Genomic DNA, 26,308 nt, shown 5'->3' on the forward strand with positions numbered 1-26,308 from the left:
ACTCTTGAATGGCTGGAAGACCCCAATATCCATTGGCTGAAAAAAGTGCGTTATATGAGGCAAAAAAAAAACCCAGGATAATGTCAAAGTTGATGCAATACTCCATAAGCTCTATACTAATGTGGCCAGTAAACCTATCTAACAGAAGCAGATGATATGGCCGCTTTGACTTCTCGATTGTATCCTGATAGTTATAATATTATTGGTGTACTCCGCTTGGCTCACCATTAGGCAGATATAGGTTATAGTCGTTACAACCGTATGCGTCAACGCCAAAATAGTCCCTAAGTGAGTGGCCTATATGGCGATATTTAGCTGACCTTGCGTATGATTCAGTATTGAAGTGCCGTATATAGTCCATTATAACCTCTTGGTTCGAAAAGCCAGTTGCCGAATGCGCAAAGCGGACATCTTCTTGGATCTGATAATCTGCCTAAGTAGTGACTGGCCACGTTTTGAAGATCAGATATCCTGGTATGCTGTTGCCCGTAGCATTGCTACATCTAATTAACGTACATGACTCTCGATTCGCAGGATCGATAACCTCTGGCAGGTGGTTGTATTTTGGTGGCCGCTGAAGTAGTATCACGTGTATCCTGCTGCTGAGGCAGCTGATTTGGCACCCTGACTCATTGGCGTTCCATATTTCTGAAGGGCCAAGATCATGCTCGCGGACTGTTGCCTGATACCGCGTAAAGAAGTCCTTTATCGGGGCAGGGTCCAGCTTTGCTCCTTTATGGTATATCTCAACCGGCTTAATAGCAGCCTTCTTCTGAAGCTCTGGGTGGTCGGCAAGCCAGGTATGGACAAAGTGCTCTGATATAGGAGGCATAGCGCGGAGGTTACGCAGATAGTTGGCCGTCTCCTTTACCTGTATCGGCAAGGCTGGAAAGCTAGCTTCTGCAAGCCATATAACAAAGGCCGCAAGAGCAGCATCTTCAGCAGCGGTTAGTGCGCGCGGCCGGCCAAGGGCAGCCGGCGGGCTTGCCTGAAGGTCATGGCCAGCTTGAAGGGTCTGAAGATGCCGGCGAATAGACATATCAGATACGCTATACTGCTGGGTAACCTCGCGGATAGATATAGTAGATATCTGCTTGCCAGCCTGATCAAATTGAGCCTGTTGCTGGGCAGCAAATACCACTTTGGCCGCCTTTTTAGCAGCAGTCATATTTTTGTCATATGGTTGGGGCATATTGACTGTGTTGGATAGGGATGGTTGGTTTAGATAGTGTTGATATTTGTTGATGAAATGTCTGAATAATTGATTGTTTTGGTGAGAATAACTCAACCACCCTGCTTCCCACGCAACCCCGCATACCACGCAGCCCCAAACCCCCATCAATATCACCATACCCATCAACAACATCCATTATTCCTCATCCCTACCACCTACCCAGATGCAACTTTCTGCTTCACTAGATAATTCAGATCCACTGGATTCACTTGTGCTACTCTCTGCTTCGCCAGCAGCAATTTGCGCCCGTCGGATATCCTCGATATTAGCGAACGTCGTGTTAGGGTCCGTCTGGACCCTTTTTCTCCTGCCTTGTTGCTGACTATCCGTCTGGGCCTGGAATGCCTGGGCCTGACGCTCTAGGACTGTCAGTCTATAGGCCTGTTGGTCCCAGCCTTTTTGGACCTTTCTAAATAGGTGGCGTTGGGTGTAGATTTCTCGGGTATCTTGCGTAAGCTGGTTGAATAGGTGCAGCTGACGCTGAAGATCAGCAGACTTACGCGGGGTTGACCATGGGACTATAGATACAGCTCCATCCCACTGCTGACTTCCTGACTGCCCAGCTGTCTGGCCGTCTAGCTGTCTGGCTGGCTGGCTGGCTGATGCCTTAGACACGAAAGGGCTAGATAGAGGTTGCGCTACATCAACTGGCCATAACCCAGTGTGTTTCCAGCCGCTTTTAATAACCTGGATAGTCAAGGCGTCTAGACGTGCCCTTCTATAACAGTCTATAAAGTTCCTCTTGCCTGTTACAGTTGAATCGCTTTGTATATCTAGGTACCCTAGATACTTCCTATAGGCTGCCTTAAGAGGTCGGAATACTGACTGATCTAGAGGCTGGAGGACGTGTGATGTGTGCGGCGGCAGAAACAGGAGGTGTATGTGGTTCCGGAAGCATCGCCACAGAAAGTCTGTTGTTGTATGGCTATGATGGGCGTCTAGAACTAGTAGTCTAGTATCTGAAGGGTCCTCTGGGACAGTCTGAGGGATAAAGACCTTTTCTAGCCATTCTAGGGCATTCTGATCAGTTGTCCAGCCGTTCTCTGTTGCTGTGAATTTCCAGCTAGCATAGGGTTGAAGATCTAGAGGAAACCACTGTTGCTGGACTGACTTGCCCTTATACATAACAAGAGGCGGAAGTGCGCGTCCTCTGGCAGAGACGCACTCGATCAGAGATACCCATGCCCGCGATCCAGGCTGTTTTTTCTGGATATACTTGGTCTCTGACGATCCTAGTACTAGCCCATTGCTTCCTTTGCCCTCGAGGATACCAGTCTCATCCATGTTCCATCTATTAGCTGGCTTGATGGGCAGGATTGCTGGCAGATCAAGGCGATGAAACCATTCCTGGATAATGTCAGCAGTTGCCCCATTAATTCGCCTAGCGTCAATTGCCCTGCATCGCTGGGTTCTGATAGATGGGTTTCTGCGAAGAAATCGCTGCATCCACTTCCTCCCAAGTGGTCGCTGCCCATCGCCCAGCATGCGCTCAGCCAGCCCTTTGACTTGCTGATGGCAAAACGCAGAGCCTAGGGCAGCCTGCTTAGATATCCACTCAGCAAGTAGACCTTCCTGGTTCTGAGATAACCGCTGCAGTCTACCAAAGGCAGTATTTCTAGACTGGGTACCATGGAGACGTTGTCGTACAGTCGCCTCTGGGATGCCCCATTTGCGACCTGCCCCGCGGATACTAAGCCCGTCAGCAATATCCCAAAGTGCCCGCTGCAGCTCATGTTCACTATACTGCTTCATCTTATAGTAAAAAAGATATCCTCAAAAAATGGCGTTGTTTGGGGTAGAATAGAAGATGTTGTGATAGTTAGAAAAGAGGAGTAGGTTTTATGGTGACGCGTTGTTGGGCTGCGTGGTATGCGGGGTTGCGTGGGAAGCAGGGTGGTTGAGTTATAACAAAAGTCAGGACAAAGTGGGGACAGGCTGCGACCCCCCTTTTCTTGCTGTGACCCCCCTTTTTTCGCCCCCTCCGTGAGGAGGGGGTGTTTAGCTCTCCGCTGCGCTGACTAACACCCCCGGGTACCTATATTGTCTGGGATCACTCTGCTATTTGGGGCATCAACAGCAAAACTTAGCATAGCGTTGCGCCATGGCGCCTCACGACTTTGAAAAGCTGAACTTTAGTCAACACCAACCCCGTCAGCTGCGGAGACGCCGGACCCCCAGCTTGGGCAGACGCGGGCTTGGCTAAGGCACGGGGGTGTACTTGCGGCTTGATGCGTGCACCGGTATGTTAAGTTTGCCTTGTGTACTATCGCAGGATTGTTCGCTAGTTTCCTTTTCATTTCGACGTAAAGATCTGCGCACCCGCAGCGGGAAAGAAAAAGCAGGACTGACTTTCTACTCTGCTTTTGCGACACAATTTCATGGGTCGGGCCCATGGCCATGCCACCCCAGACCAACGCTTCCAGGTAAGCATTATTTCTCTCAAAGCCTCATAGATTATGCGTCACAACTCGCTGCGCTTCAGCCAGTTACCTTGATCAACAACGTAGACATGCGTCAACGGAACTGAGAAGAAAAGAAAACCCCCAGGACTGCCAAGAAACTACAGTGGTTGCGAGAATACCGGCGTTTTGCTTTCGAAATGGGTGTCCATAAAAATTGCGTTCATCAAAAGTTAGGGAAAGGGCAGCAACAGTGTGGGTTTTTCAAGCCCGACAGGTTCCTACTTAACCCACCAGACCACTTGATATTCAAGCAGGTCTTCCGCTCCCCACTACCTTAATCCTCAAGATGTCCTTCTCTCCTTCGCCAACTCAAACCGGTGATCTAGGACTGTGCACCAGTCCTAATTCAAACAATGAGCTTTCCTGGACGCCAGGCAAGCACGTCCATCCACGACAGTGGCGGTATGCACGAAAGACATACGACACGTGCATCATCATGTTCTTGGAATTCTTCACGTATGTAGAGCCATTCTTCTCTCTCAGGTTGTACGGGCTGACCATCCTAGGACAATGATTAGCACAGCAGGAGTTTGTTTTCCAATCACAACTTTGCAGACACCAATGTGCTAACTCTCTAACAAGACACCTGTTGCTGGGCATATACACAGCGACCTTGGTCTTAGTCCAGTTCCGGCGACTTGTATCTTCGTATCAACGTACGATGGACTAGCAACCTGTGCAGCTTGACAGTTTTCTGACATGATACTTAGGTATCTCGTCGGCCAAACGATTGGAGGAGTCTTCTTTCCCCCTTGGTCAGAGTCTTTCGGCCGCAAGAAGCTTTACGTGATCAGTACCGGCATGTACAGCTTATCCTGCATCCTAGTAAGAACGGTGCCTACAATCCCCGGGATTGTTGTTGGGCGCTTCGTTGGTGGCTTGCTCTCCTCTATGCCGACTGTCGTGGCTACGGGCAGCATCGAAGATCTGTGGGATACGCATGAGCGGGTGTGGTGGGTGTTTTGGTGGGCATTGTTGGCCAACCTTGGTCTCCTGACGGGGCCCGTCTTTAGCGATCTGATAATGGCATCAGCTCCCTGGTGAGGCACTTGTAGACCATCCGACCCCGGTGGCCCGGCTAACCTTGACTTTCACAGGCCGTGGGTCTTCTATACGGCAGCGATTGTCACCGGGTGTGTGACGATTCTATTCCTTACGACCAGAGAGTCACGTCCCTCGGTCGTGCTGGCCAATGCCAAGGCTCTGTCCGACATTCAACGCTCAAAAGGGGAAAACCCCTCAAAGAGCAAGCGGCGTACACCCATCCGGGAGCAACTCGACCTCCTTAGGCCCCTCCGCTTCCTGTTTACCGAGCCAATAGTATTTCTGGTTGCCATCATCAGCGCGATCGCCTTCGGGCTCATCTACCTTTTCACGGAAGTGTTGCCGCTGGTATACATTGCCTTGGGCTTCGACAACGGCTGGAAGAACCTGCCCTTTCTATTCCTTGCAATCGGCATGGTCCTCAGCATACTCACGCGGTTCTACGATCGCCACAGACTTGAAACACGCTCCAAAGCATCTTTACCCATCACCCCGGAATCCAAGTTTGCCGGGTATGTCATTGGTGCCCCCCTTTTGGCTCTAGGCCTCTGGTGGTTTGCGTGGACGATCCCGCCAGCCACGTCGGTTCACTGGGCCCTTCCGGCGATGGCCCTGATACCGATAGGATACGCGGTCAACGAGCTCGATTACGTGTTGGCCGGGTACCTATCCGATTGCTACGAGACGTACACGGCCAGCAGCTTCGCCGCATTGGCTCTGACCCGGTCGTTCTTCTGCGCAACCTTTCCGCTTTTTGGCAGGGCCCTATTTGACACACTAAACTTCAACACCGCGACGTCCATATTTGCTGCCTTGGCAACAGTGCTCTGCGTCGTGCCCCCAATGTTGTTGCGGTATGGGAGTTGGCTAAGGGAAAGAAGTGCTTATACGGATAAGTAACACAATACATATGCGAGACAATTAGAACAGTAACCCAGATGCTGCAACCAAAAGTTTTACTCTCGTCTGTCCGCGCACAAGGAATTTCCCTGGAGGCAATTTGAACCTCAGATGGATGCAATCTGGCTTTGTCTTGACAGATGACTTTGATTTACTGATAGAACAGTCTGATCATATTAGCCCGAAGATTCTAATCTCCTTGTAACAGATATCCTTCACGCATTAACGCGCGTCCTATAGAGATATACTGCTCACCTGCTCACCTGCTCACCCGCTCACCCGACCTTAGGGCACCGAGTGATCCAGCCGCACCGGAATTAAATAGTGGTGGCGGCATTGTGCGCCGTTTGGACTCTGCTTGTTGCTCAGCCATCAACTCCTGAGCCTGCTGGTTTTACCGCTGCTGGTTCCAAAATCTTTACATACGTTTAGACTCTGAAACCCGTCCCTTCAGTATAGCTAAAGCATCCTTCCAGCGTGAGGCTCTCGTTTAAGAAAATATCAGTGCAGTAGCTTCTGATAAGCTGTCCTTCGATTCATCTCCTGAATAATGAGATTGGTGGTGCTCAAAAGAGTCCCTTGTCAAGCCTCCTCGCGGTGGAGTCAATCTGCTGCAGAGTATAGTGGAATCTTTTAGTTGGTTCATTCACTTCCAGGGAATCATGCACGTTCTCAATATGACGCTGCTGGGTAGCTGCAAGATTCAGCTTTTTGTGAAGCAGACTTGCTGGTATTGTTAAGACCTTGGATAACACGTGAGATAATTGCCTTAGAGAGGTTTCGCGACTCTGTTCGAACAACGTTTTCGCAGTTATGTTTGATTGAGTAGCCTTCGTCGTCAGTATCGTTTGGGTCATCGACCTTGCCGAGTAGAAAGACAACATATGCGGATAAGACTTTGCGCGCGGAAGACTCTGTCATCGTCAACCACTCGTTGCGATTGTTCCGAATAGCCGACAAGCGGTCAGTGTCTGAGTTCCATATGGGTGACTTCTCCGAGGTTCGCATGTTCAGGCTGGGTCTTGTCCGGATGCGTGGTTTCCAAGTCGCTACCCATCGGCTCGTTGAAAGCAGAGGCCTTATTCTCATTGGGAACTTCTTCTTCTCACGATAACCGTAAGCGGTGTCGACCACAGCAGAAGCCCGAGGCCATCGATACCGCTGAACTCCTACCTGTTCCTGACTCTGCTGCTGGATATAGCCCAGGCGCGCACTCTCTTGCTGTCGGGCAACCCTCCAGAGCGTACTTACAACATCATCCTCACCGCTTCCATGGCTTTGAAGGTAGTGGTATTGCTATTAGAGGCAGACCCCCAGTCCAGATGGATTATCTGGGACGAGAAGAGCACAGCCCAAGGAAACAAGCAGTATCTTTTCGCTGGGTGTACTGTTCTGGATGAACGAGATGTTTTTGAGGGGTATAGGAAAATCCTCACAACGGAAAACCTCTATCCGCTCGATATGTCTTTGAATACTAAGCTCCTGCATGAGAAGTTCTCCCAGAACATCGACTACTCCAAGCTCAAGGGCGACAAGTACGGCCTTCCCAGGGCATTGCTCAAGAACCTCAAGGTCCAGCTCTTGACGCCTGTCCTTCCGCGCATGGCGCAGCTTGCGTTTACGTTCAGTCAGCCATTCTTCATCGAGAAGTTACTAGAGCATCTCGGTCAGCCGCAGGTTCCCGCCAACGTGGGCTATGGTTTCATCGGGGCTAGCATACTGATATACTCTGGAATCGCCATCTCTACGGCCCTCTGCATGCACAGTATACCCCAAATGTGATGGATGGCGGTACTTATCCACTGACAGATGCGTGAAACGTACAGCTATCCCCATCATAGGATGCGTGCCATGGCGAGGTCGATTCTCGTCTCCGAAAGGTTCATCAAAGCCACCGAGACTCAGTTGGGGGCTGACTCGCACAGCGACTCTAATGAGCACCGGTATCAAGCACATCAAGATTGGATTCAGAATGATCCACGACATCTGGGCCGGCGTTATTCAGGCGGCTCTGTCTGTCTGAATGCTGTATATCCGCCTGGGGCCGTGTTCGCGGTCCCCATCGGAATGGCCACCTTCTGCTTCCTCTGCATCGGCGTCGTCCTGAACTTCAAGGGCGACTCGCAATGGTCCTGGATGGCAGGAGTCGAGAAGCGTGTCGGTCTGACGGCCGCCGCCATTTCCAGCAGGACCTGAAGATCTCTGGTCTCTCGTCCACAGCCGGGGACTTTGTGCAGAAGCTCCGCATCTCGGAGCTCGCGGCCGGAGCACGGTTCCGCAAGATCTTCATCCTTGCCGCGCTCTGTGGCTTTACGCCCATGCTGCTCAGCCCGCCATTGACAATTGGGTTCAATCAGAACACTCTCGATACCAAGATGGTGTTCTCGAGTCTTTCGCTCCTTGTGCTGCTTACCAATCCACTGTCACAGATCTTCCAGGCTCTCCCTGAGATTATTTCTGGTCTGGCCTGCATTGGCAGGATCCAAGCTTTCCTGGAGTGCGAAACCCGACATGATTTTTGGCGAGTTCTTGGTGATCGCGGTTCCAATTTGAAGCCCGAGTCTTCAGGTCGGGCCACGGCTACGGACGCCGAAATGAGCGAGAAAAGCGCCTAGCTCAATGATGCGGTAGGGAATGAAGATTTCTCCCCTGAGGCAAAGCTCGAGCCGGAAGATGCTGCTATTCTTGTCCAGAATGGAAATTTTGGCTGGGAGGCAGATACAATGGCATTGCATGATATCAATGTTCGAATCGCCAAGTCTTCACTCACTATGGTGATTGGGCCCGTTGGCTCGGGCAATCCTACACTCGTCAAGGTGCTACTTGGCGGAATTCCCGTCAGCGGAAGTAGTGTCCTGCCAGGTACACGTCTTCCCCATGTCAAATTCTGCGATCAAACAGCCTTCATCTACAACGGGACGATCAGGGACAACATCATCGGCTTCTCGCCCCTCGACGAAGAGAGATATGCCCAAATTATCAAGACCACAGCTCTGTGCTATGGCCTCGATGTCCTCGCGCAGGGCGACAGGACGGTTGTCGGGTCTGACGGGATCAAGCTGTCGGGCGGCCAGGGACAACGCATTTCCCTGGCGCGGGCTCTCTATCTGCAGTCTGATATTCTTGTACTGGACGATATCTTCAGTGGCCTGGACGCGGATACCGAGCAGGAGGTGTTCCGCCTTACCTTTGGGCCCAAGGGCCTTCTGAAGCAGAGGTGCTCCACCATCATGTTATGCACGCACAGCATGAAGTACCTCCCGTCAGCATACCACGTCATAGTACTCGAACATCCCAGCGTGGTCAAGCAGGGAGACTACGAGAGCCTGATGGCTGGCCAAGGTTATGTGGAGCACCTAAGCCTCAAAGCCTCTCTAGATCGCGATTCTGAATAGGACGAGGTGAAACCTACAGCCAGCACGACCGAACCGCAGCCACAACAGTCCAGTGTGACGACCGCGAGGCTGGCTGCTGTTGCCGAGCTTACAGAACAGTCTCGTCAGGTTGGTGAGAGGACGGTGTTCAAGCACTACTTCAAGAGCATGAGCTGGATACTGGCAACCTTCTGTCTCTTCCTTGCTGCTCTCTGGGGTTTCTTCACCAGCTTCCCAACAGTCTGTAAGTTCTTCCAAGGCTCCCAATCACCAAGACCAACTACATTGCCTTGCGTAGAAGCAGCGGCTAATCAGTATCACTCCTTGCAGGGCTCTCTTTCTGGACCGACGACGTCGATTCAGAGTCCCCCAAACACTCCCAGACGCACTACATCGGAATCTACATCATGCTGCAGGTCTCGGCCATGATCTCGTTGCTTCTCCTTGAAATTTTGATCTTCATCGTCTCCATGAAACGAGCTGGCGCCAATCTGCACCAAGAAACTCTGCTGACACTGGTCCACGCGCCCCTCCATTACATCACCAGGACGGATGCTGGGGTCATTACGGACCTCTTCTTGCAAGACCTAAGCCTCATCGACACCGAGCCGCCAGACGCATTGTTGAACAACCTCTTTTGTGTCCGTATGTCCCTGCGAGCTGCGGTTATAGCTTTGGGTATGATAGCATACTGACAAGGGCCTGCAGCTCTCCCAAGCTATCGGACAAGCGGCTGTCATGCTCACTTCGTCTCCATATCTGGCCATTAGCTACCCCTTCATTGCGGTCGTGCTGTACGTGATATAGAAATTCTATCTCCGGACTTCAAGACAACTGAGATTGCTTGACCTCGAAACCAAGAGCCCTCTCTAGTGAGTATACAATGCGACCTTTCCATTATTGATTCGCAACTACCATCCGATCAGCACCCACTTCCTTGACACTCTCAAGGGTGTTACCACCCTGAGAGCTTTCGGTAAGTCTGAGCGGGAGACACAAACCTAAAAGCATAACTAAGCCATGGTCACATTGTTGGTGGCTAACCCGATATGCGCAACAGGTTTCATCCCCAAGGATATCGCCAAGAACGCGCACCTGCTGGATCCGAGCCAGAGGCCAGCCTACCTCCTGGTCATGATCCAGGAATGGCTGAATGTTGTTTTCGACCTGTTGGTCATGGTGATGGCAGCGGTCCTGACCACTCTCGCCGCCCGGCTCCACTCCAGCGCCGGCTTTGCCGGTGCCTCGTTGGTCACCCTGCTGAGTCTTGGGGAGAACCTGTCCGGATTCGTCATCTGGTTTACCAGGCTCGAGACTTCGATCGGGGCGATTGCCAGACTCAAAAACTTCAACGAGACGGTCGACCCCGAAGAGAGAGTCGACGAGGATATCTTCCATGCCGCCTCCTGGCCGCAGCATGGCGCAGTCGAGTTTGAGGGTGTCTCGGCGAGCTACCGGTAAGATCCGCGATAGGCATTTCCGTCGCTGATCTAACAAGATATGCTAACGCCGTCAATAGTGCGGACAGCCAAGACGGAAACCAAGATGACAACGACCTTTCCAACTTGGCCCTCCGCGACATTCGCCTGGCCATCCAACCAGGGAATAAGGTTGCCATCTGCGGCCGCACGAGCAGTGGCGAGTCCAGCCTCACCGCCCTGCTCCTCAAACTCCTCGACCCCCTGCCGACGAAGCCGGGGCGCGTGGTGCTCGACGGGATACCCCTTTAGAATGTGGACGGGACAACGCTCCGCCAGCGCTTCATCGCGGTGCCCCAAGAAGCCGTCTTCCTGCCGGACGGAACCAGCTTCCGTGCCAACTTGGACCCAGCAGGCGAGTCGGCGGCGGAGGAATGCGAGGCCGTCATCGCGGCCATGGGCATGTCGAGGTTCGTGCGAGAGCGCGGCTAAAGCGGCGGCGGGATCCTGCTGCTCGACGAGGTGAGCTCGAGCGTGGACGTGGACATGGAGCGGGCGATGCAGAAGACGATCCAGGCCGAGTTTGAGTGCTACACGGTGATCGCCGTCAGCCACCGGCTCGACATGATCATAGGCTTTTACCGCGTCGTCGTCATGGACAAGGGCGAGATTGTCGAGGTCGGGCAGCCGAGGGCACTGGCGGGCACGGCGGGGACGCGGCTCGGCGGGCTGGTGAACTCGGGGGCCGGGTGAAGAAGTGATACTGCCTAGAGATTATATATGAGTGCTTCAACAGATGCGAAATATAGGTACCTATTGAGAAATGTCACTAGAATCTCACAGCTGGATGGTTTTACACTGTATTAGTCACTGCCGGACAACGACTAGGCTGAACGTGACCGGATTCGCGTATAGTAACCGTTGTGCGGTTTCTCAGTGCGGGATGCCTGGCTCCTTGCAGCCTCGTGATTTCGCTGAACGATGCGGCCTGTCTTGAGTTAGCGTCATCAATGCCAAGATTGGAGATCAGACACTCGTATACTAGTTACATATAGGAGTATGTCTGGCGAGTTCAGGACCGGATCGAGGACATACAGTTTCGCTTTGGCGGCGGCATCGGACAACGGTGACTAGAAAAGCCATCGTCTCCCATCCCATCCGCACTCACTAATCAGCATCACCGGCGGCTCTAGGACAAAAATGGACAGTGAAGTCTTTTCTTTCTTAACAACTCACAACCCCCCTCACACATCCCCATCCCTCTCCTTCTCCTCACCACCATCTCGGCTACACCGCCTCGCCCAGCCCCCTTTTCCAAACGACTCGGCCACCGGGCGGAATGTGGATGGGTATCAATTATATATAAACCGCACCGGCGCCTGGTCCCCCCTCCTCCATCTCTATCCTCTCGTCACAGCCCTCGGCCTCCCCGCCACCCGCCCATTCCCTCTTCGCGGACATCTCCCGACTCACGTGGCCACCACTGTCCGTCTCGAGCATCCCCACAAGATACTTGCTCCCGTCCTCCAAGACGTCCGTCTCCAAATACGACAACAGTGGGGGGAAAAGGCTTCAACCGGAACTCGGTCCGGCATATAACAGGTAGAAACGCCAGTGTCCGACCCCTGTGAATTTTTGAAACCTGAAGGATACGTTGAAAAAGACGAGCAAACGCCAGGCATGGATGAGTCTTGAAAAAGAAAGAAGAACGCCTGGCGGTACAAAACCTCCTCTTCTTGCAAAAAAAAAAAAAAAAAAAAAAACCCATGGGTAACAAGGAAACAAAACTTGCTCAAGTGGGTGAGAGTGTCAAGGAACAATTTTTTAGAATCGCTACGATTATACATTCTTATAATCGGAGCAAGACAAGATGTATGGTAATCTGCTCCTGCCTTGCTTCGGGTGTGTGAAACACGGCTCTGCCGCATTGGCACCCAAGACTTTGATTATTCAAATAACGCTCTCCGCTTCTTTTGTAGTAAAGCTCGCAGAATTCCTCATCACTCGGCGCGTCGCCTCAGTCCCCTCCTCATGAAGTGGCACACGCCGGATGGGAATACGCTGAACGGGAAGCTTGGTAAGGTACAAAGGAAACTTGGAACCATGGTGCGCTCTCGGGGCAACCGTCTTCGGGAACGATGCAGTAGTCGGGTGGGAATATGTTGATAAATACATCTAATAGAGTGGCCGATGCTCTGAATGGAATTAGGAGACTCGTAACGTCGTCGGAGGCTCGCCTCGCGGTTGAAAAGGGGTATGTTGGGTAATGTAGACACGAATATATGGCACTGGTGGTGAGGCTGCAGTCAGTCTCGGAAGCTCGAGGCCATTACATGACGATACAGCAGCCACAACCCCCGCTCTTCTTCTTCTTTTCACCGCTCATGGACATGTCGGCGGCAGAAGAGTGGTCGGGTACGCGGGTGACGGTCTGGGTTTCGGCAGGCTGCTGCGGCGGCGGCGGCATCATCGGACTCAGGGGACCGCGGGGGCTTGGCAGCGGGCTGGTCTGCGGCTTGTCGGAGATCTTGGGCATGGTCGAGTACGAGGTGCTCTGCTTGATGCTGGGCGACGTGGGCTCTTGGGTGCATCTCCCTTGAGCGGCCACTCATCATGTTGTTGCTGCTTCTCCTCCTCGGGGGCCATAGTGCTCGATCCGGCTTCGGGCGGCATGAGCAGGCCGTCCGCAGTGAGCGGGCGAAACTCCTTGTCGTATATACTGCCATACTTGCCCTCTCTTTCCCATTGCTCCTGTTGCAATCGTTTGGCGACGGTGGGAAGGAGTTGTTGTTCGGGGGGAAGACGTGGATCAGGGCGGTAGGATCCAACCATCCATGGCGGGTCACCCTCCGGCCTCTTGGCGCCGGGCGAGAGATCCCCGGACCTCGTAGTTGGTCGGATTCCGGATATGCTGCCCGTCGAGTCCTTGCCGCCACGTGTTTTGCTTTTCCCGCCAGCCTTGACCTGGGTCGACGTCTTCCTGCCCGCGGCCGAGGGGCCGCCGCTGCCTTTCCGGGGAGACACATCGGTCTGGCTGCGTTTCGCCGGCTGCAGAGTCGACGAGGCGCCGAGCGTGTTGGCGCTGCCGCTTCTCGGTCGGGGTTTTGGATAGGCTATCGTCTCGAGCTCGCTACCGCCGCTGCGCCTACGTCCGGAAGGTGCGTTCCTCTCCAGGTAGAACTCGGGGATGGGGGCTGGGCTGGCCTTGGCCACAGGGATCTTGGAACCGCTCTTCTTGTCGGCCATTGAGACCCAGTAGGCCTCGTCGCTCTCAATTTCCTCGGGCAGCCGCAGATCCCAGCTATGGGTATCCTCGGGCATCTTGTCCTCGGGGACTCTGTACTCGGGCGAGATGGAACTTTTCCTCGATCTCGGGAGAGGGATCTCATCGTCCGGGGGAGCAGACGTGGTCCGCTTGGAGCTCCCGTTCATCTTCTCCTCGCTACGACCCCTGCGGGGTCTGCTGCTCGCGCGCACCCTCGGCAAGATGATACCGGCAGCCTGGAGCTCCTGACTCTCAATCTTGGCCAATTTGTCGCGGTGGATCCACTTGTCGTCGTCCGTGACGCCTGTTATCTCGTTCGTGGGTCGCTTCTCGCCCGGTCCGCTCCTTCCTTCAAAGACATCGTCCGCAGCGCTCAGCCCGCTCTTCGATGTGTCGTGGTCGCGACGGTTTGACCTATCCCACGACCTGTTGCTCTTGGTCAGGGAAATGTTATCGTTGGATGCCTTCTTCCGCGGGGGCGGCAGGGGCTCGAAGCCGTATTCGTAAATGTTGGCCGAGTTGCCGTTCTGTGCCAGGGGTGCTCGGTTCGCATGGTCGGACTTGTCCAGAGATCTTTTCTGCAGATTCTGCAGGACGGCGTCAGCATGTGCGCTCGCGTACGAGTGCGTTCAGGAGCCAATGGGGGAAACCAGCGGCTCAAGGAAGAAGCAACTCACCTCGGTGTCGCCCGTCGCGTAACTGTTCCAGGCACCGTGGTTGCCATTGCCGTGACTGCTGCTGGGCGGCGTGATGGTGTTGGCAGTGGCCGGCGCGGCGGACAAGGCGGCCATCGCGACGGCTGGAGAGCTGGAGGACCAGCAGTCTCCAGGGCTATCGTGTGCGGAGTGGTTACGAGGTCGTCGGCAGCGGTTAAAGAAGTGTCGTGAAGGCGAAGAGGATATCGGGCCAAGAATGGGATGAATTGGCGGCGCGTCGAGAACAGTGAGGAAGCGAAGATGGCGCGGGTGGAGGACGGGGGGTGGGAGATTGGAATTGCGTCGTGGACTGTGTGTCCCAGCGTGGTTGGTATGCTGCGGCGGTGGTCGACCGGTAGAGGCGGCTTATTAGGAGGCGTTCACGAATGGCGACGGTGGGAGGGTTAGGACAATCAGGAACCAGGTCGGACTGAAGGTCGAAACAAAGGAAAACAAGATGGCGTTGAGACGGGATAAAGACCGGAGGACGGGGTCGGGGGAAAGGTGTCAAGGAACGTGGTTTGGTGGGTTGGAAAAAAGGAGTCTTGTGGAATCGAAAGGGGAATAGTAAGGAAGCTTCAGCGGGAGGCCATTCGCGGCGGCGGCGATGGTGGTGTGGTGGTGATGGTAGTAGTAGTGGTTGGTGGTGGTGGCAGTGGTGTCTGTCGAGGACGCTGCTGTCCGTCGTCTCTGCGTACTGCGTACTGCGTCTGCTGTCTTTGCTTGGTGGCCGCTCTCAGCGAGGATTCCACAGTGCCAGTGTCTAGGCGCAACGCAGAGCAACAACACGACAAGAGGAAGAGAAAGAGAGACAAAAACCAAGACAGAGGATAAAGACGGGGAACTGAATGAACAGGTGAAAGAGAGGAGGAGCATGGATGAGTGGAGGAAGGCCGCACAGTCGTACCGCAAGAGGGCACAGTGCGAGGACGGGACGATGGGGGTGAGGGACGTGTAGGCGGGCCAGGCAGGTACATACCCATAGTACCTACCTACTATGTATACATACCTAGGTAGTAGGTGGGCTGGGTTGGGTTGGGTTGGTGCGGTGCAGTGCGGTGCTCCTCCCAGAGCAGGTGTGTTTCTCCTCCCGCTGTGGAGGTACGTACCTGTACTCTCTTTCTGTGGAAGATGCGCTAGAGCCGATATGAGCTAGCCGCTTTTTCCCATCCGAGGCTACTGGTTGGTCAGACCCTGGCCCAGTGACGGGGAGCGAACCCACATGTGCAAGGCGTGGGATTCCCTCTTTTGGGGAACCGCGACCGCTGATAGGAAGGAAAATGAGGCACCGTCGAGGCGGCGAATAACAAGAGAGGAGGAGCAAGCAAGCAAGCATCGGGTCCAATGTACCTCTGTAGCCCGGCAGGTGTGGCCCATCATGGGGGGGGTCCCGTTTTGTCAAGAAAAGAAGACAACAATAAGATTAGGCAAGATATGCTGCTGGGAGTAGAGTAGCATTTGGCAATCTTCGTCCCAACCTCGCACGGGGCGCCTTTTCCCCGTGCGACTGCATATGGCATCTCTATGGCCAGTGACGAGTAGGTATGCTCGGACATCTCCTTCATCACAGTCCCGTCGGAAAGCAAGGCATGAGAAGAAAACATATTCGCTCATGCCGGTCGATGATATGGAAGAAAAAAAAACTGGGTGCATGAGGGGAAGAGGGGGGAACGAGCGGCCATGGTTGGAGCAAACGCAACCGATTGGTACGCCCGGCCGCGGAACGATTTGGCTGGACGGGCTCCGAGTCTCTCATTGGAGAAACACGCCCGAGTCCAGCCTCTCTTTGCTGTCTATAGTACTGACGACGGACGCACGACGCAAGACAGCTGCAAAGCACAGGCCAATGACTGCCGCCAGACGTCTTTATTCTTTCCACAGCCTGGCGAGACTGCAGAGTCCCGCGCAGCGGCCCACCTCTCTTTGTTCCTCTGACGCCGCATCTCACGGGAGAGGCCAGGATGGGCGCATGACGGCACACAGGAACAAGAAAGCCTGGACGGCATGGCGCTGATTCAGAGCGGAGAGACAGAGACAGAGACGAGGTCCAAGTCGCCCGCTTCTGTAGCGCCAGCAGCAGCGGATCGTAGGTAGCATGCGGGCTAATAGCAGACGAACGCGATGGGATACAGTGCATCAACTGCGCTCGGACGACGGCCCCTTGGCCCATCTCGTGTACACGGCGCCCGATTCTCGACGGCTTAACGGGCGGATCGATCGCCCTCCTATTTTCTCCTGAGGCTATTCCCGTCATCACTGCCCCCCCCAAAGCCCCAAGGCCCCAAACCCGAGCAGCAGGGTTCCCGCATCGGAGCCGCAACAAGTCAGGAAAAGGAGAATTCTCTCGGGGGTTTCGCTGGTAATTGGGGTGGAGATTCGTCCGTGAGTGGGTGAGACCGTTGAAGAACCATGGGTCGAAACGGCCGGGGCCCACGGGGGGGAGCACCAGGAGAGCAGAGGCTACGCTCGCATAGGCGCACTAGAACAGGACTACGGTTGGCAACAGACGCTCGGAAACGGGGACACTTGCCGTGCTTAGCATAAACTGATATGCTAGACATCGTCACCTGTCACGCAGGCTCATCCCATCCAGATCAGCCAGCTAATCCGGGACCCAAATTCAACGTCACCCAAGCGTCTAGACGACCAAGATTCCGTCGGCGGCGAGATCCAGCGCCACGTCAGCCGCGCGTTTGTTTATTTATACTATATTTCGGTTCCGGGCCCATGGTGACCTGGCGAGATCGGGGCTGTTGACAGGAGACAGACAGCTTCGGAACCACGCATCGAGGGTTGAATAAAACCTATCATCCTCAGGCACAAGCGAATTGTGTTTGTGTCTCTGCTGTGCCGTGTGTGTGTATGTGTGTGCACGCGCGCAGATTATGTAAGACGACAACGGAGGAAGGCGCACTGTGCCGGTGCCTTCTGGACCCTCGAGACCCTGGCCGTCCTCCTCTGACCCCCCCGGCACCTCATCATTTGCGCCTCCTGGGCCCCATGTAATCAATCAATCATCAATCCCAGAAACCGCCAACTGGGAATCTCAACGGTCTGTGCCCCCGGTTCTCCTTGAATCGGCGAACCCAATCTCGCTCATCAGTCACCAAACGTCAACGATTACCGGTCTCTCTCACTCTGTCTCTCTCGCTCGCTCTCTTGCTCTCTCGGTCAGATGCTATGGGACAGCCGCTGGAATTATGCCTGTCCGCGTCTAAGCCTCGGAACATTCTCACCCAGAGCGACGTTTGAGAGACCGAAAGCTTCGGCTTGGTTGGTGGCTTGTGCTTGGCCTGTTCGTGTCTGCCGCTTGCGCATGTCTCGCGCAGCACGGAAACTGGATTGTTTTCTTTTTTCCCTCCCTCTGGCGTCGCCTGCAGAGACGCCGTTTTGTCTCTGCATCTGGCCATTCCCATCAGACTGCAGACAGACAGATGGGCTGGCATGTCTCGTCTCGTCTCGGTCGCCCCTCCCATTGATCTCGTGTCGTGCTTCCCGCCCTATCATCTGGGTTCGCTGTGTTCAGCACCCAGATCCCCGGCCACAAGCATCCAACGAGGATTGCCCCTTCATCGCCGTCCCGACCAATGGCGGTGGTTCATGAGTTCCTGGGATGTCGCATAACGAGAGACACACAGTCCCCGGCCCCACATCCGACGATACTATGTATTTCCTAGGCGGCTCGGCCAATCAAGGCCCTCGGGGACGACGAGAGCGAACCGCTCATGGCTTGTTTGCGGAAACTTCGCGATGCCCGGCAATGTGCAGGCAGCGAGCGCCCAGTACCCAGGCAGCGGACATACCGACGAGATCGTCTCCATCCATCGGCACGATTCATCCCCTATTTCCTTCTAGAAGGGCCAGTCTCATATCTTCTGACCTTTGCTCTGCAGCTCCGTCTCCATCTCGCAGGGGCCCAAACTCTCAGATCGTCCTTTCCTTATAATTTCCGAGCAATCTACGGATACTATGCAGCCGTCGAGGACCTGCATCCGCCGCCCGGGAAGGAACCTCGCTGACATCGGGCCTGGCTTGCCTGTCATCGGAAACTCTGACAGGAGAGGAGAGGAGAAGAGAGGGACGACTGACGGAGAGGCAAGACGGAAGCGTGCACGGCCCCAAGCACCCAGTGCCGGATTGTCTTCATAGTCACAAGCGGTTTCAAATGAAGCACTCGCCGCACACGACGCACAAACATCCTCGGACGTAGTACATACCAGGCCGCCACTCTTGGCTGCCTATCCGCTGACACGCACGACATAATTCTGTCTGACTGACCCGTCTGTTATCCGATGCATTCCTAGACCCTGATCTCCTGCACAAATCACTTGATTGTCCGCTCCTTCACAATCTCTGGTAAATGCACCTCTCCCTGTTGGGCCAGACCCCTGGTTACCTATTGATGACTGACACTTTTACCAACGATCCACAGTCCGAACTCCCATACCGGCCCCATCATCTGCCGGCCACCACCACACTCGCAGCCTGCGTCCGCACGTCCCCCCCCCCGATCCATGCCGAACGCTGCCGGGACCATGGACTGCTACGGCACCTCTCAGGGGCCGCGGCGCCAGCGACGTCAGCCGGTCCTGCGGAGGACCCGGTTCGTCTGCGTCTCCGATACTCACAACACCGCCGTCAAGCTGCCCAAGGGCGACGTGCTGATCCACGCGGGGGACCTGACGAACCAAGGCAGCTATTCCGAGGTGCGTGGCCGTGCGTGCTCTGTCAACGGTCCGGTGTCGGGTCCTTCCTTGTAGCCGATCGAGCTATCGTTCGGGAGCCATGTGGGAGGCGTTCGGCCAGAGATGAGCTTGTCTCTGGAATGTTCGTGTGCAATGAATAAACAAACATGCCCTACATGGCACGCCGAGTGGCGCCTGGATGACGCTTGCTGAATGTCTCGACATGTTGGAACTGACTCTGAGCCTAGTTGTCACGGGCCGTCCAATGGCTTGAAAAGGCAGACTTTGAAACCAAGATTGTCATTCCAGGTACTGTCTGTCTTGTCTGTCTTGTGTGCCTTTGCCCACTGGCTCGTTTCATCGTTCGTCCGGCAAATTGAACACATACTCACCCGACCAGGTAACCATGACTTGACGCTGGACCCAGACTTCTACGCCCAACATGGGAGTCACCTCCACAGCCAAGCACCGCAGTCTCCCCAAGACTGCATCGCCCTCTTCGCCAACTCACCAACGATAACCTACCTCAACCACGAATCCGCAACAGTCCGCCTCTCCTCGTCCTCGGGCCCACACACTTCCTTCTCCGTCTTCGGGTCGCCGTACTCGCCGCGCAACGGTCTCTGGGCGTTCGGCTACGACGCGCCTCAGCACGGCAGCGTTGGCGCCACTGCCGACTTGCCCACGTTATGGGACGACATCCCGCTTGACGCAGACGTCGTTGTGACGCACACCCCGCCACACACGCACTGCGATGAGTCTCGTGCCCGCCGTGCCGCGGGGTGCGAGGCGTTGAGGCGCGCGCTGTGGCGAGTGAGGCCTCGGCTTGCTGTCTGCGGACATGTCCACGAAGGTCGCGGTGTGGAACGAGTGCGCTGGGACCTGGAGTGCACCAACACAGCTTTCAAGGAGGAGGGGGTCGAAGGGTGGGACGATCCCGGGCAGGGCAACAAGCAGTCCCTCGTGAACCTGACAGCCAAGGGTGGAAACCCTCTACGCAACGACGGTTCTCATCCAAAGGAAAAGGATGATTCACCAGAGGTTGGAACGACCACCACCTCCGTGCCGTCCGCCGCCGGCAGGATCCCCGAACCCGCCGCGGAACCCGGGCTCGGCACGTGCGGACTCGGAGGAGACCCGAACTCTCCACGAAGCGACACTGCCGCGCTGGCCGGACGGTTGGGTCGGCGGGAGACGTGCGTGGTCAACTGCGCCATCATGGCCAAGAGCTACCCCCACGTTGGCGGGAAGACGGTTAACAAGCCCATCGTCGTGGATCTGGACCTGCCGGTGTGGGAGTGGACGCGCGACGGTATGCCTCAGATCGTGTATGCGGAGGACGGGTGACGGACTTGGCAGTGCCGCGTCAAGGAGAGCTGGATGGAAGGTGCTGTGTAGGGAAGCGGCAAAGTTGATGATTTCTCTATTGTCGAAAGAACCTGCGGACACGGTAATATGTCCTCCTAGGACCCGGTCGATAGTTGAAGATTAGCAAAACCGCGTCATCCTCAAAACTGTACTCAAGACAGACGAGCGAGCCAGGTAACCCTAACCCTCCATTCCTGTCGGCTGGACTCTCCATCACCCAAGACGCATACGACCGTCTTGGGGATCTTGGCAAATCTTATTCGTGGAACAGAACACGTACGCAACGCTAAAGTTTGCACAGTCGTCTTCGCCCGGCTGCGGTCTGAGGACGGGTCTCACAGGGGCGGCGGATGGGGCGGGCGCAGAGAGGATGCCACGCGCCGCGCGGGTGCATGTCGTCCCCAATCCACTTTGAAGCGCGTCGTTGTTGTGACAAAGAATGCCGGACTGGCACTTTAGCATTCAAGGTTGGGGGCTAGATGCCTTGATGTCCTGCCTCTTCGTGTCTCCTCAGAGTCATCCAAGCATGGAACTCGCCAGGTCCCGTAGTTGACGAAGCCGTCCAGGGGAGACCGGCGGGGTGGTGGTTCGAGGTATGACAGCCTCGGAGGAATTGTGCAGTCTATTGATTGGATGCGGGTATCCGCCGGTTGCCTGTTTTGCACGTTGTGAATGAGGCTTGAGGGATCGACATGCAAGGCTCGCTACCGTGACTGGAGGCCGCTCGAGCCCATCCCAATGTTAGAGCACGTCTGCCAATCCTCAGGGGTGATTGTCTATGAACATTCGGTTGTCTACTCTGCATGATATGAAGATTCCTCAGGAGGAAAAGTGTGAGACTCGGTGAAGAGGAAGTGAGGCGTTCGACACGCAAGGCCACTCGCGGCTCGAGGTTGACCTCAACGACTGTGCTTGGATGCCTCATTTCCCGTCACATCAGCTGCTGCAGCTTTGAGGACAAGACTAATGTGAGGCTTGGCTCTAATAACCTGGGCCTGTTCAGTCCCTATCACTCCTCAACGCAAGGCAGTCACCGAAAAGGGGTTCAGGACGGGCGTTTCGTGCTTGACGGTTTGAAACCTACATGGACGGTAGCCTCACTGCCAAGCATCAGAGGGACAATGCGCCTCACCAGGAAGAAGCACCGGGTGCTGCCATGCACGACTTCTTTTATCTACTTGTATGCCACCGTTCACCCTCGATCACCGGGCTTCAAGACATGCATGGCAGACAACGGCACCACGAGGCTGGCTGAGCTGCGCCATAGCCCTCGGCCACTACTGCAATAACCTGGGAGGCTCGACGATCCTTGCGGTAACTGTACTGTCGATCTTGATGCTTAACTTGTTGAGGCTTGGAAGCACTTAGATAACCTACCTTGGGAGTACACGTTTTTGAACATTCGCATCCACACCGAGTATTTCGCGGCGAGGAGAGGAAGAGTACCCATCAAGTAGCATCGAGAAGCGTTTAACCCCATGACACGATGGCAGACCTCTACAACTTCCAGAGTACCATGTTTGATCGCTCCCAAAGTGCCTCGGTGACTGCATGTCTAGGCGCCTCCCACGTCTCGCACATTACCCAGTCACGATATCCTCAAACCCCATCTCGCGAGTAACCCCCAGACATTCAAACGTTTTGCGTCCCTGGCCCCCAAGAGAAGGCTAGGCATACATCCCGAAACAGCCAGAAGCCATCCGTCAGGCTGTGGACCAGAAGCATAGACGCCTCGGTGCTTGTTATTGCACACTGCTGCACCCCGTAGAACACGGCAAACACCACCAGGCACGACACAACCAGCCCCTTCTCACGAGCAAGTCGTAGGTTTGGACGTTGCAGCCAATAGCTTCACACGTTCCCACAAACGTCCCCGTAACCCCATACAAACCCAGACGCCGTGACTCCTCGACCGCGTCTCCTCGCCAGTCAGCACTAAGAAGGGGACCGCTCATCCTCGAGTCCTCAAAACAACACTCAACATGCCTCCGATGACCATCAGGCTGCGAGCCGGGGGTATTGGGTGCCTCTTTTTGCACTTTGACGCACCCCATACGCCGTCGTGTGCCTGCACGCTCAGCAAAGTTCCTCAACCCATCCAGGAAATCCAACCAAGATGCTCCAATCTACGGCTGGTAAGCGCCGGTGTGCCGGCTTCTTGCACTTTGGAGCACGCCAGACGTCTCGGGTGCCTGTTCTTGCACTTTGACACAACGCCCGTTCGATATCAGGCACCGCGGCATGCGGCTTGCGGGGGATCATGTCTCACGCACACCGAGGTCAGTCGACGAGGCTGGCTGCCCGCTCACCTTGTTCCGCCTTAGGCATGTCCAGCTGGGGAGGTGATCCAGCATCTCCATTGGATCCCAACGAGTACGCACCGAGACACGGCGTTCCTCGCCCACGGCGCGGGATGCGCACCTCGGGCACCCCGCCCGTGACAACCTATGTCCTTCACTTCAGACATCTCCCAAGCGCCCACCGCTGATGTGAGAAGCGTCCCCCTCCAGCTGATCGACCCCGCCCTCAAAACAATGTCTCCCCGTGAACTACTCGAGGAAAAAGAAGCCGCAGCAGCGATCATTCAGAGAGCCCGCCTGCGCTGATGTGAGACGGCAACCAGCCTTACCCGCCACGATAAGCCGGACGCAGCACGTTGCACGTCCACCCCCGTGCAACCCAGATATCGGGGTCGTCAGCACCGGGGCTACGAAGCTTACCCAGTCACCACGCCCGCTTTCTCATGCCATCCAACGCAGCTGCCAGTCCCGGGTGCGTCGTGCGCCCGTGTCTGTCCATTTTGGACCAATCCCCACGCCGCCGTTCCCCCGTCCCGGCCAATCCGGTCCCTATCCGCCTTTTCGCCCGCCATTGAATGCGCCTATTGGGTTTGGAAAAAAGTATATGGTTGCCTGATTGGCGAAGAACACATGGGAGAGGCAAAAAGGGGAAGGCCAGAGGGTGCCTGGGCCTCCCGCGCCCCCGACCTGCATCTCGATCCTGTACTCGCCAACCGGGACCCCTTTCTCTCGTGTTCCTGCCCCCCCCCCCCGGCTTGATAGCTACGTCGCGTGCTTATACGGTGCCTTTTGCGGTCTACCGAATCAGGCTAGGGGACATCGACGGCGGTCTATCAGACTCGGCCCTCGTTGTAGCAAGCGGGACCACGCAGACACCGACGATGTAAAAGGTCCAGCCCTCACACGCCGGTCTCACGACCAGTCGAGGAGGTTCGAGAGAAGGCAAGGACCATACAGAGATGGTGGCCCGGAAAAACTGGCTCCTCACCCGCATGGCCGCCCGTCTGGCTACCTACCCGGCTCCGGATGCCTGATGCCGCAAGTCCACGCCGCGCGACGACCAATGGCGCCCCCGACGACGCCGCGTGCCGGATTCCCCAGGCACGCATGCCGTTCACCCTAGCCGCGAGGACGGTTTGAGGAAACATTGAGACATTTGGGTAGGATAAGCTTCAGAGACCAAGAGTGATCGGCGTACACTTGTACGGATGCTACTCAACCAACTCGGGTATGCCTCCTATTTCCTATCGGTTATACAGCACGCGGCGGAGAGCCGGTTGGCTCGGGGTATGCAATCAGTGCTTCATGATGGAGGGCAGGCTCCTCGACTCTTTGGCCAGTCTGTTTGCAAACTATTGCTCCCTCGCTGTCCTTGTCGGCTATTGGCACGCACTGCATATGTGCGTCGAGGACGCAGCCCTCAAGGGAGCACGGGAAAGGGAATAAGGCAAACGCCGCGGCGCTTCAGCCTGGGGGAGACGGGCTCGACTGCGGCAGCGGACATGCAGAGCCGAAAGCGAAGACGTGCAGCTGAGCGCTTGTCGAGCGTCCAATCGGCGCGCGGGTGGAGACCTCAAGACAAGCGAGACTCAGAAAAGGAGGGGAAGGGTCTCAGAAGGAGGGGGAGTAAGAAGGAAGGGCGGGAATGTGAGCCCAGAGTCAGATGCGGCGGCTGTGCGCAGGTGGGATGATGTGTGATGTGATGGGATCGGAATCGCGGGGTGCGATTTGCTCGGTGGGGGTTTCACTCCTGAGACCGATTACCTCTCAGAGTCCGAGAAGTCAGCTGGATGGACAATGGGTGGTGGTGCTGCCATCGAGATTTCGAGTGGTTGAGTTGATGCCCGCGAAACTCTGACTCCTCTCCCCGTAAAGCTTCCAGCTCGGCATAAGGCGGCGGCGAGAAAAAAAAAATCTCAATTGAACAGCAAGCTCAGCGCATGGATGAAAGCTCGAGCTGGAAGCTGTCCGGGCAAGCTTCAAGCTGCCAGGAGCACTTCACCGCCACGAGCGGCAGCGATGTCCCAGCCAAAATAGACCTCTAGCACAGCCCGAGCATCGCGGATAATGCGTACTAGCCAAGAACCGGTCAGAGTCCACGCCCTATTCCCGTCGAAAATGCCTCTTCTCTCGGAGCCGTTTCCTTGGAACGATCGCCAGCTCTGCTTCATGGATGCAACAGGTTTATCCACCGGATGACCGGCGATATCGTCTACCACTCAGCAGTGCCTGGATTTCGATGCAGAAAGATGGGATGACATCCCGTGCTGGAACGGCGACAAACGGCGGCTCCATTTGGGATCCGAACCATGAATACGAGTGTGTTGGCGCGGTACCCGCTCTGCGGTAACAAACGGAAAAACCCCTCCCTCCAACTGACCGGCAGTCTCTTTGCGAATCTTATCGCTGATAGGCCATCGAATGGGTCCCTGAGCTCGGAGTCATTGGTAACTATAGTACGTGGAAGCGTTTGCTGGGTGGTCCTGGCCGCTGTGGCGGAAGTTGCGCGGTTTTCTCCTGAAGATTTTCACGGGAGTATAGGAGGGGGGTTCCCTGGAGAGTTTCGGCAATGGCTAAGCGAACGGGATGATCTCTGCTCAAGCTCTGGTCTAGCTAACTAAGACACGTATTGTGCTGGGCGTGAAGCCGTTGGTCGCTCACTTCTCAGTCTCACCTCACTCTTGACTGTCATGCTGCTCTCAAGTTGAGACGACGTGACGGACCGCCTGTAAGAGTCGAGCAGCCTGCAGCATACCAGACGGTCGATCGCTACCCTGCACCAATCCGATCGAGCTGCAACCCATGGCAAGCACTATGGTACAGAAGAATATCTATGTGATCGACCGATAGCTGAGGGAGACCTTGGTCAAGACCGCCCGAGACCGCTTCGATGGGATGCCATGCTAGAGGACTCGCAAGGCAATGCCTTAACAGCATCTGTTAAACTTGGTCGGATATCCACACGATTGCGGCACCAGCCAGGTGATCATCCGCAGTGGAGAAGTCGGACCTGGGCCCGCTGGCGCACGAGACAGGACGAGACGGGACGATTCGGTTCCTCTCGAACCATTGGTTCAGATGGCGCTGACCGCTAAAACGTGAAACCCCTTCACCACCGGCCGGCTGCCAAGCGCCAGTAGGAGACGGCAATGTCAAGCGTTGGTGATGCTGCTGCTGAGGGGTAAATCAAGCCCTCCCAGGTTCCTCGTGAGCGGAACAGCTCACAGAGGCGTCCGAGGTACTTGACCTCCGGTTAGTCATGCCTCAAGCCAGGATATCTCAGACAACATGATTCGAATACAGTAGGTATCTCTCAATGCGGTATCCGGCTGAGGAGAATCTCCCGCCGACGGGTTCCTACTCGTTGCGAGCTAGTTGCAGCTGAGCCTCTGCGTGACTGGCTGAAAGGGCCTGTCATGTTTTCGTCTGATTTGTTGGCGCGGGAGGCGGTCTTGTCTTTTGGTTATGGTCCTTCTAGCCCAATGGGGAACCAATGCGGACCACCTCTTCACCCAAAAAGCGCTGCAAGTCGGAGAGGTATTTCACGTGGAAAGAGACTACAG

General features: G+C 55.4%; 8 protein-coding genes across 8 annotated transcripts; 6 read left to right on the plus strand and 2 right to left on the minus strand.

Annotated features, from left to right (window-relative positions):
* Positions 1-462: 462 nt before the first annotated feature.
* On the minus strand, positions 463-1,192 carry ColSpa_09146 (uncharacterized protein; the record flags this gene model as incomplete). The annotated part of the gene is made up of 2 exons (XM_049275358.1): positions 463-479; positions 517-1,192. The coding sequence occupies 2 exons, from the start codon at positions 1,190-1,192 to the stop codon at positions 463-465; spliced, it is 693 nt and encodes a 230-aa protein (XP_049131315.1).
* A 2,790-nt stretch (positions 1,193-3,982) lies between these two features.
* ColSpa_09147 (multidrug transporter TPO1_2) lies at positions 3,983-5,640 on the plus strand (the record flags this gene model as incomplete). The annotated part of the gene is made up of 3 exons (XM_049275359.1): positions 3,983-4,152; positions 4,407-4,736; positions 4,794-5,640. The coding sequence occupies 3 exons, from the start codon at positions 3,983-3,985 to the stop codon at positions 5,638-5,640; spliced, it is 1,347 nt and encodes a 448-aa protein (XP_049131316.1).
* A 1,461-nt stretch (positions 5,641-7,101) lies between these two features.
* On the plus strand, positions 7,102-7,422 carry ColSpa_09148 (ABC transporter ecdL; the record flags this gene model as incomplete). Its single annotated transcript, XM_049275360.1, has 1 exon — positions 7,102-7,422. The coding sequence occupies one exon, from the start codon at positions 7,102-7,104 to the stop codon at positions 7,420-7,422; it is 321 nt and encodes a 106-aa protein (XP_049131317.1).
* Positions 7,423-7,707: 285 nt separating this feature from the next.
* ColSpa_09149 (ABC transporter fum19) lies at positions 7,708-8,255 on the plus strand (the record flags this gene model as incomplete). The annotated part of the gene is made up of 2 exons (XM_049275361.1): positions 7,708-7,797; positions 7,830-8,255. The coding sequence occupies 2 exons, from the start codon at positions 7,708-7,710 to the stop codon at positions 8,253-8,255; spliced, it is 516 nt and encodes a 171-aa protein (XP_049131318.1).
* Positions 8,256-8,411: 156 nt separating this feature from the next.
* Positions 8,412-9,821, plus strand: ColSpa_09150 (ABC transporter fum19; the record flags this gene model as incomplete). Its single annotated transcript, XM_049275362.1, has 4 exons — positions 8,412-8,982; positions 9,055-9,258; positions 9,345-9,655; positions 9,723-9,821. The coding sequence occupies 4 exons, from the start codon at positions 8,412-8,414 to the stop codon at positions 9,819-9,821; spliced, it is 1,185 nt and encodes a 394-aa protein (XP_049131319.1).
* A 213-nt stretch (positions 9,822-10,034) lies between these two features.
* On the plus strand, positions 10,035-11,185 carry ColSpa_09151 (ABC transporter fum19; the record flags this gene model as incomplete). Its single annotated transcript, XM_049275363.1, has 4 exons — positions 10,035-10,471; positions 10,534-10,720; positions 10,745-10,902; positions 10,927-11,185. The coding sequence occupies 4 exons, from the start codon at positions 10,035-10,037 to the stop codon at positions 11,183-11,185; spliced, it is 1,041 nt and encodes a 346-aa protein (XP_049131320.1).
* A 1,576-nt stretch (positions 11,186-12,761) lies between these two features.
* On the minus strand, positions 12,762-14,488 carry ColSpa_09152 (uncharacterized protein; the record flags this gene model as incomplete). Its single annotated transcript, XM_049275364.1, has 3 exons — positions 12,762-12,996; positions 13,041-14,284; positions 14,375-14,488. The coding sequence occupies 3 exons, from the start codon at positions 14,486-14,488 to the stop codon at positions 12,762-12,764; spliced, it is 1,593 nt and encodes a 530-aa protein (XP_049131321.1).
* Positions 14,489-18,927: 4,439 nt separating this feature from the next.
* ColSpa_09153 (putative rhamnogalacturonate lyase C) lies at positions 18,928-20,424 on the plus strand (the record flags this gene model as incomplete). The annotated part of the gene is made up of 2 exons (XM_049275365.1): positions 18,928-19,108; positions 19,478-20,424. The coding sequence occupies 2 exons, from the start codon at positions 18,928-18,930 to the stop codon at positions 20,422-20,424; spliced, it is 1,128 nt and encodes a 375-aa protein (XP_049131322.1).
* Positions 20,425-26,308: the final 5,884 nt, after the last annotated feature.

This window comes from Colletotrichum spaethianum, assembly GCF_022836535.1.
Source record: "Colletotrichum spaethianum MAFF 239500 DNA, contig26, whole genome shotgun sequence".
In the NCBI taxonomy this organism is placed as follows: domain Eukaryota; kingdom Fungi; phylum Ascomycota; class Sordariomycetes; order Glomerellales; family Glomerellaceae; genus Colletotrichum; species Colletotrichum spaethianum.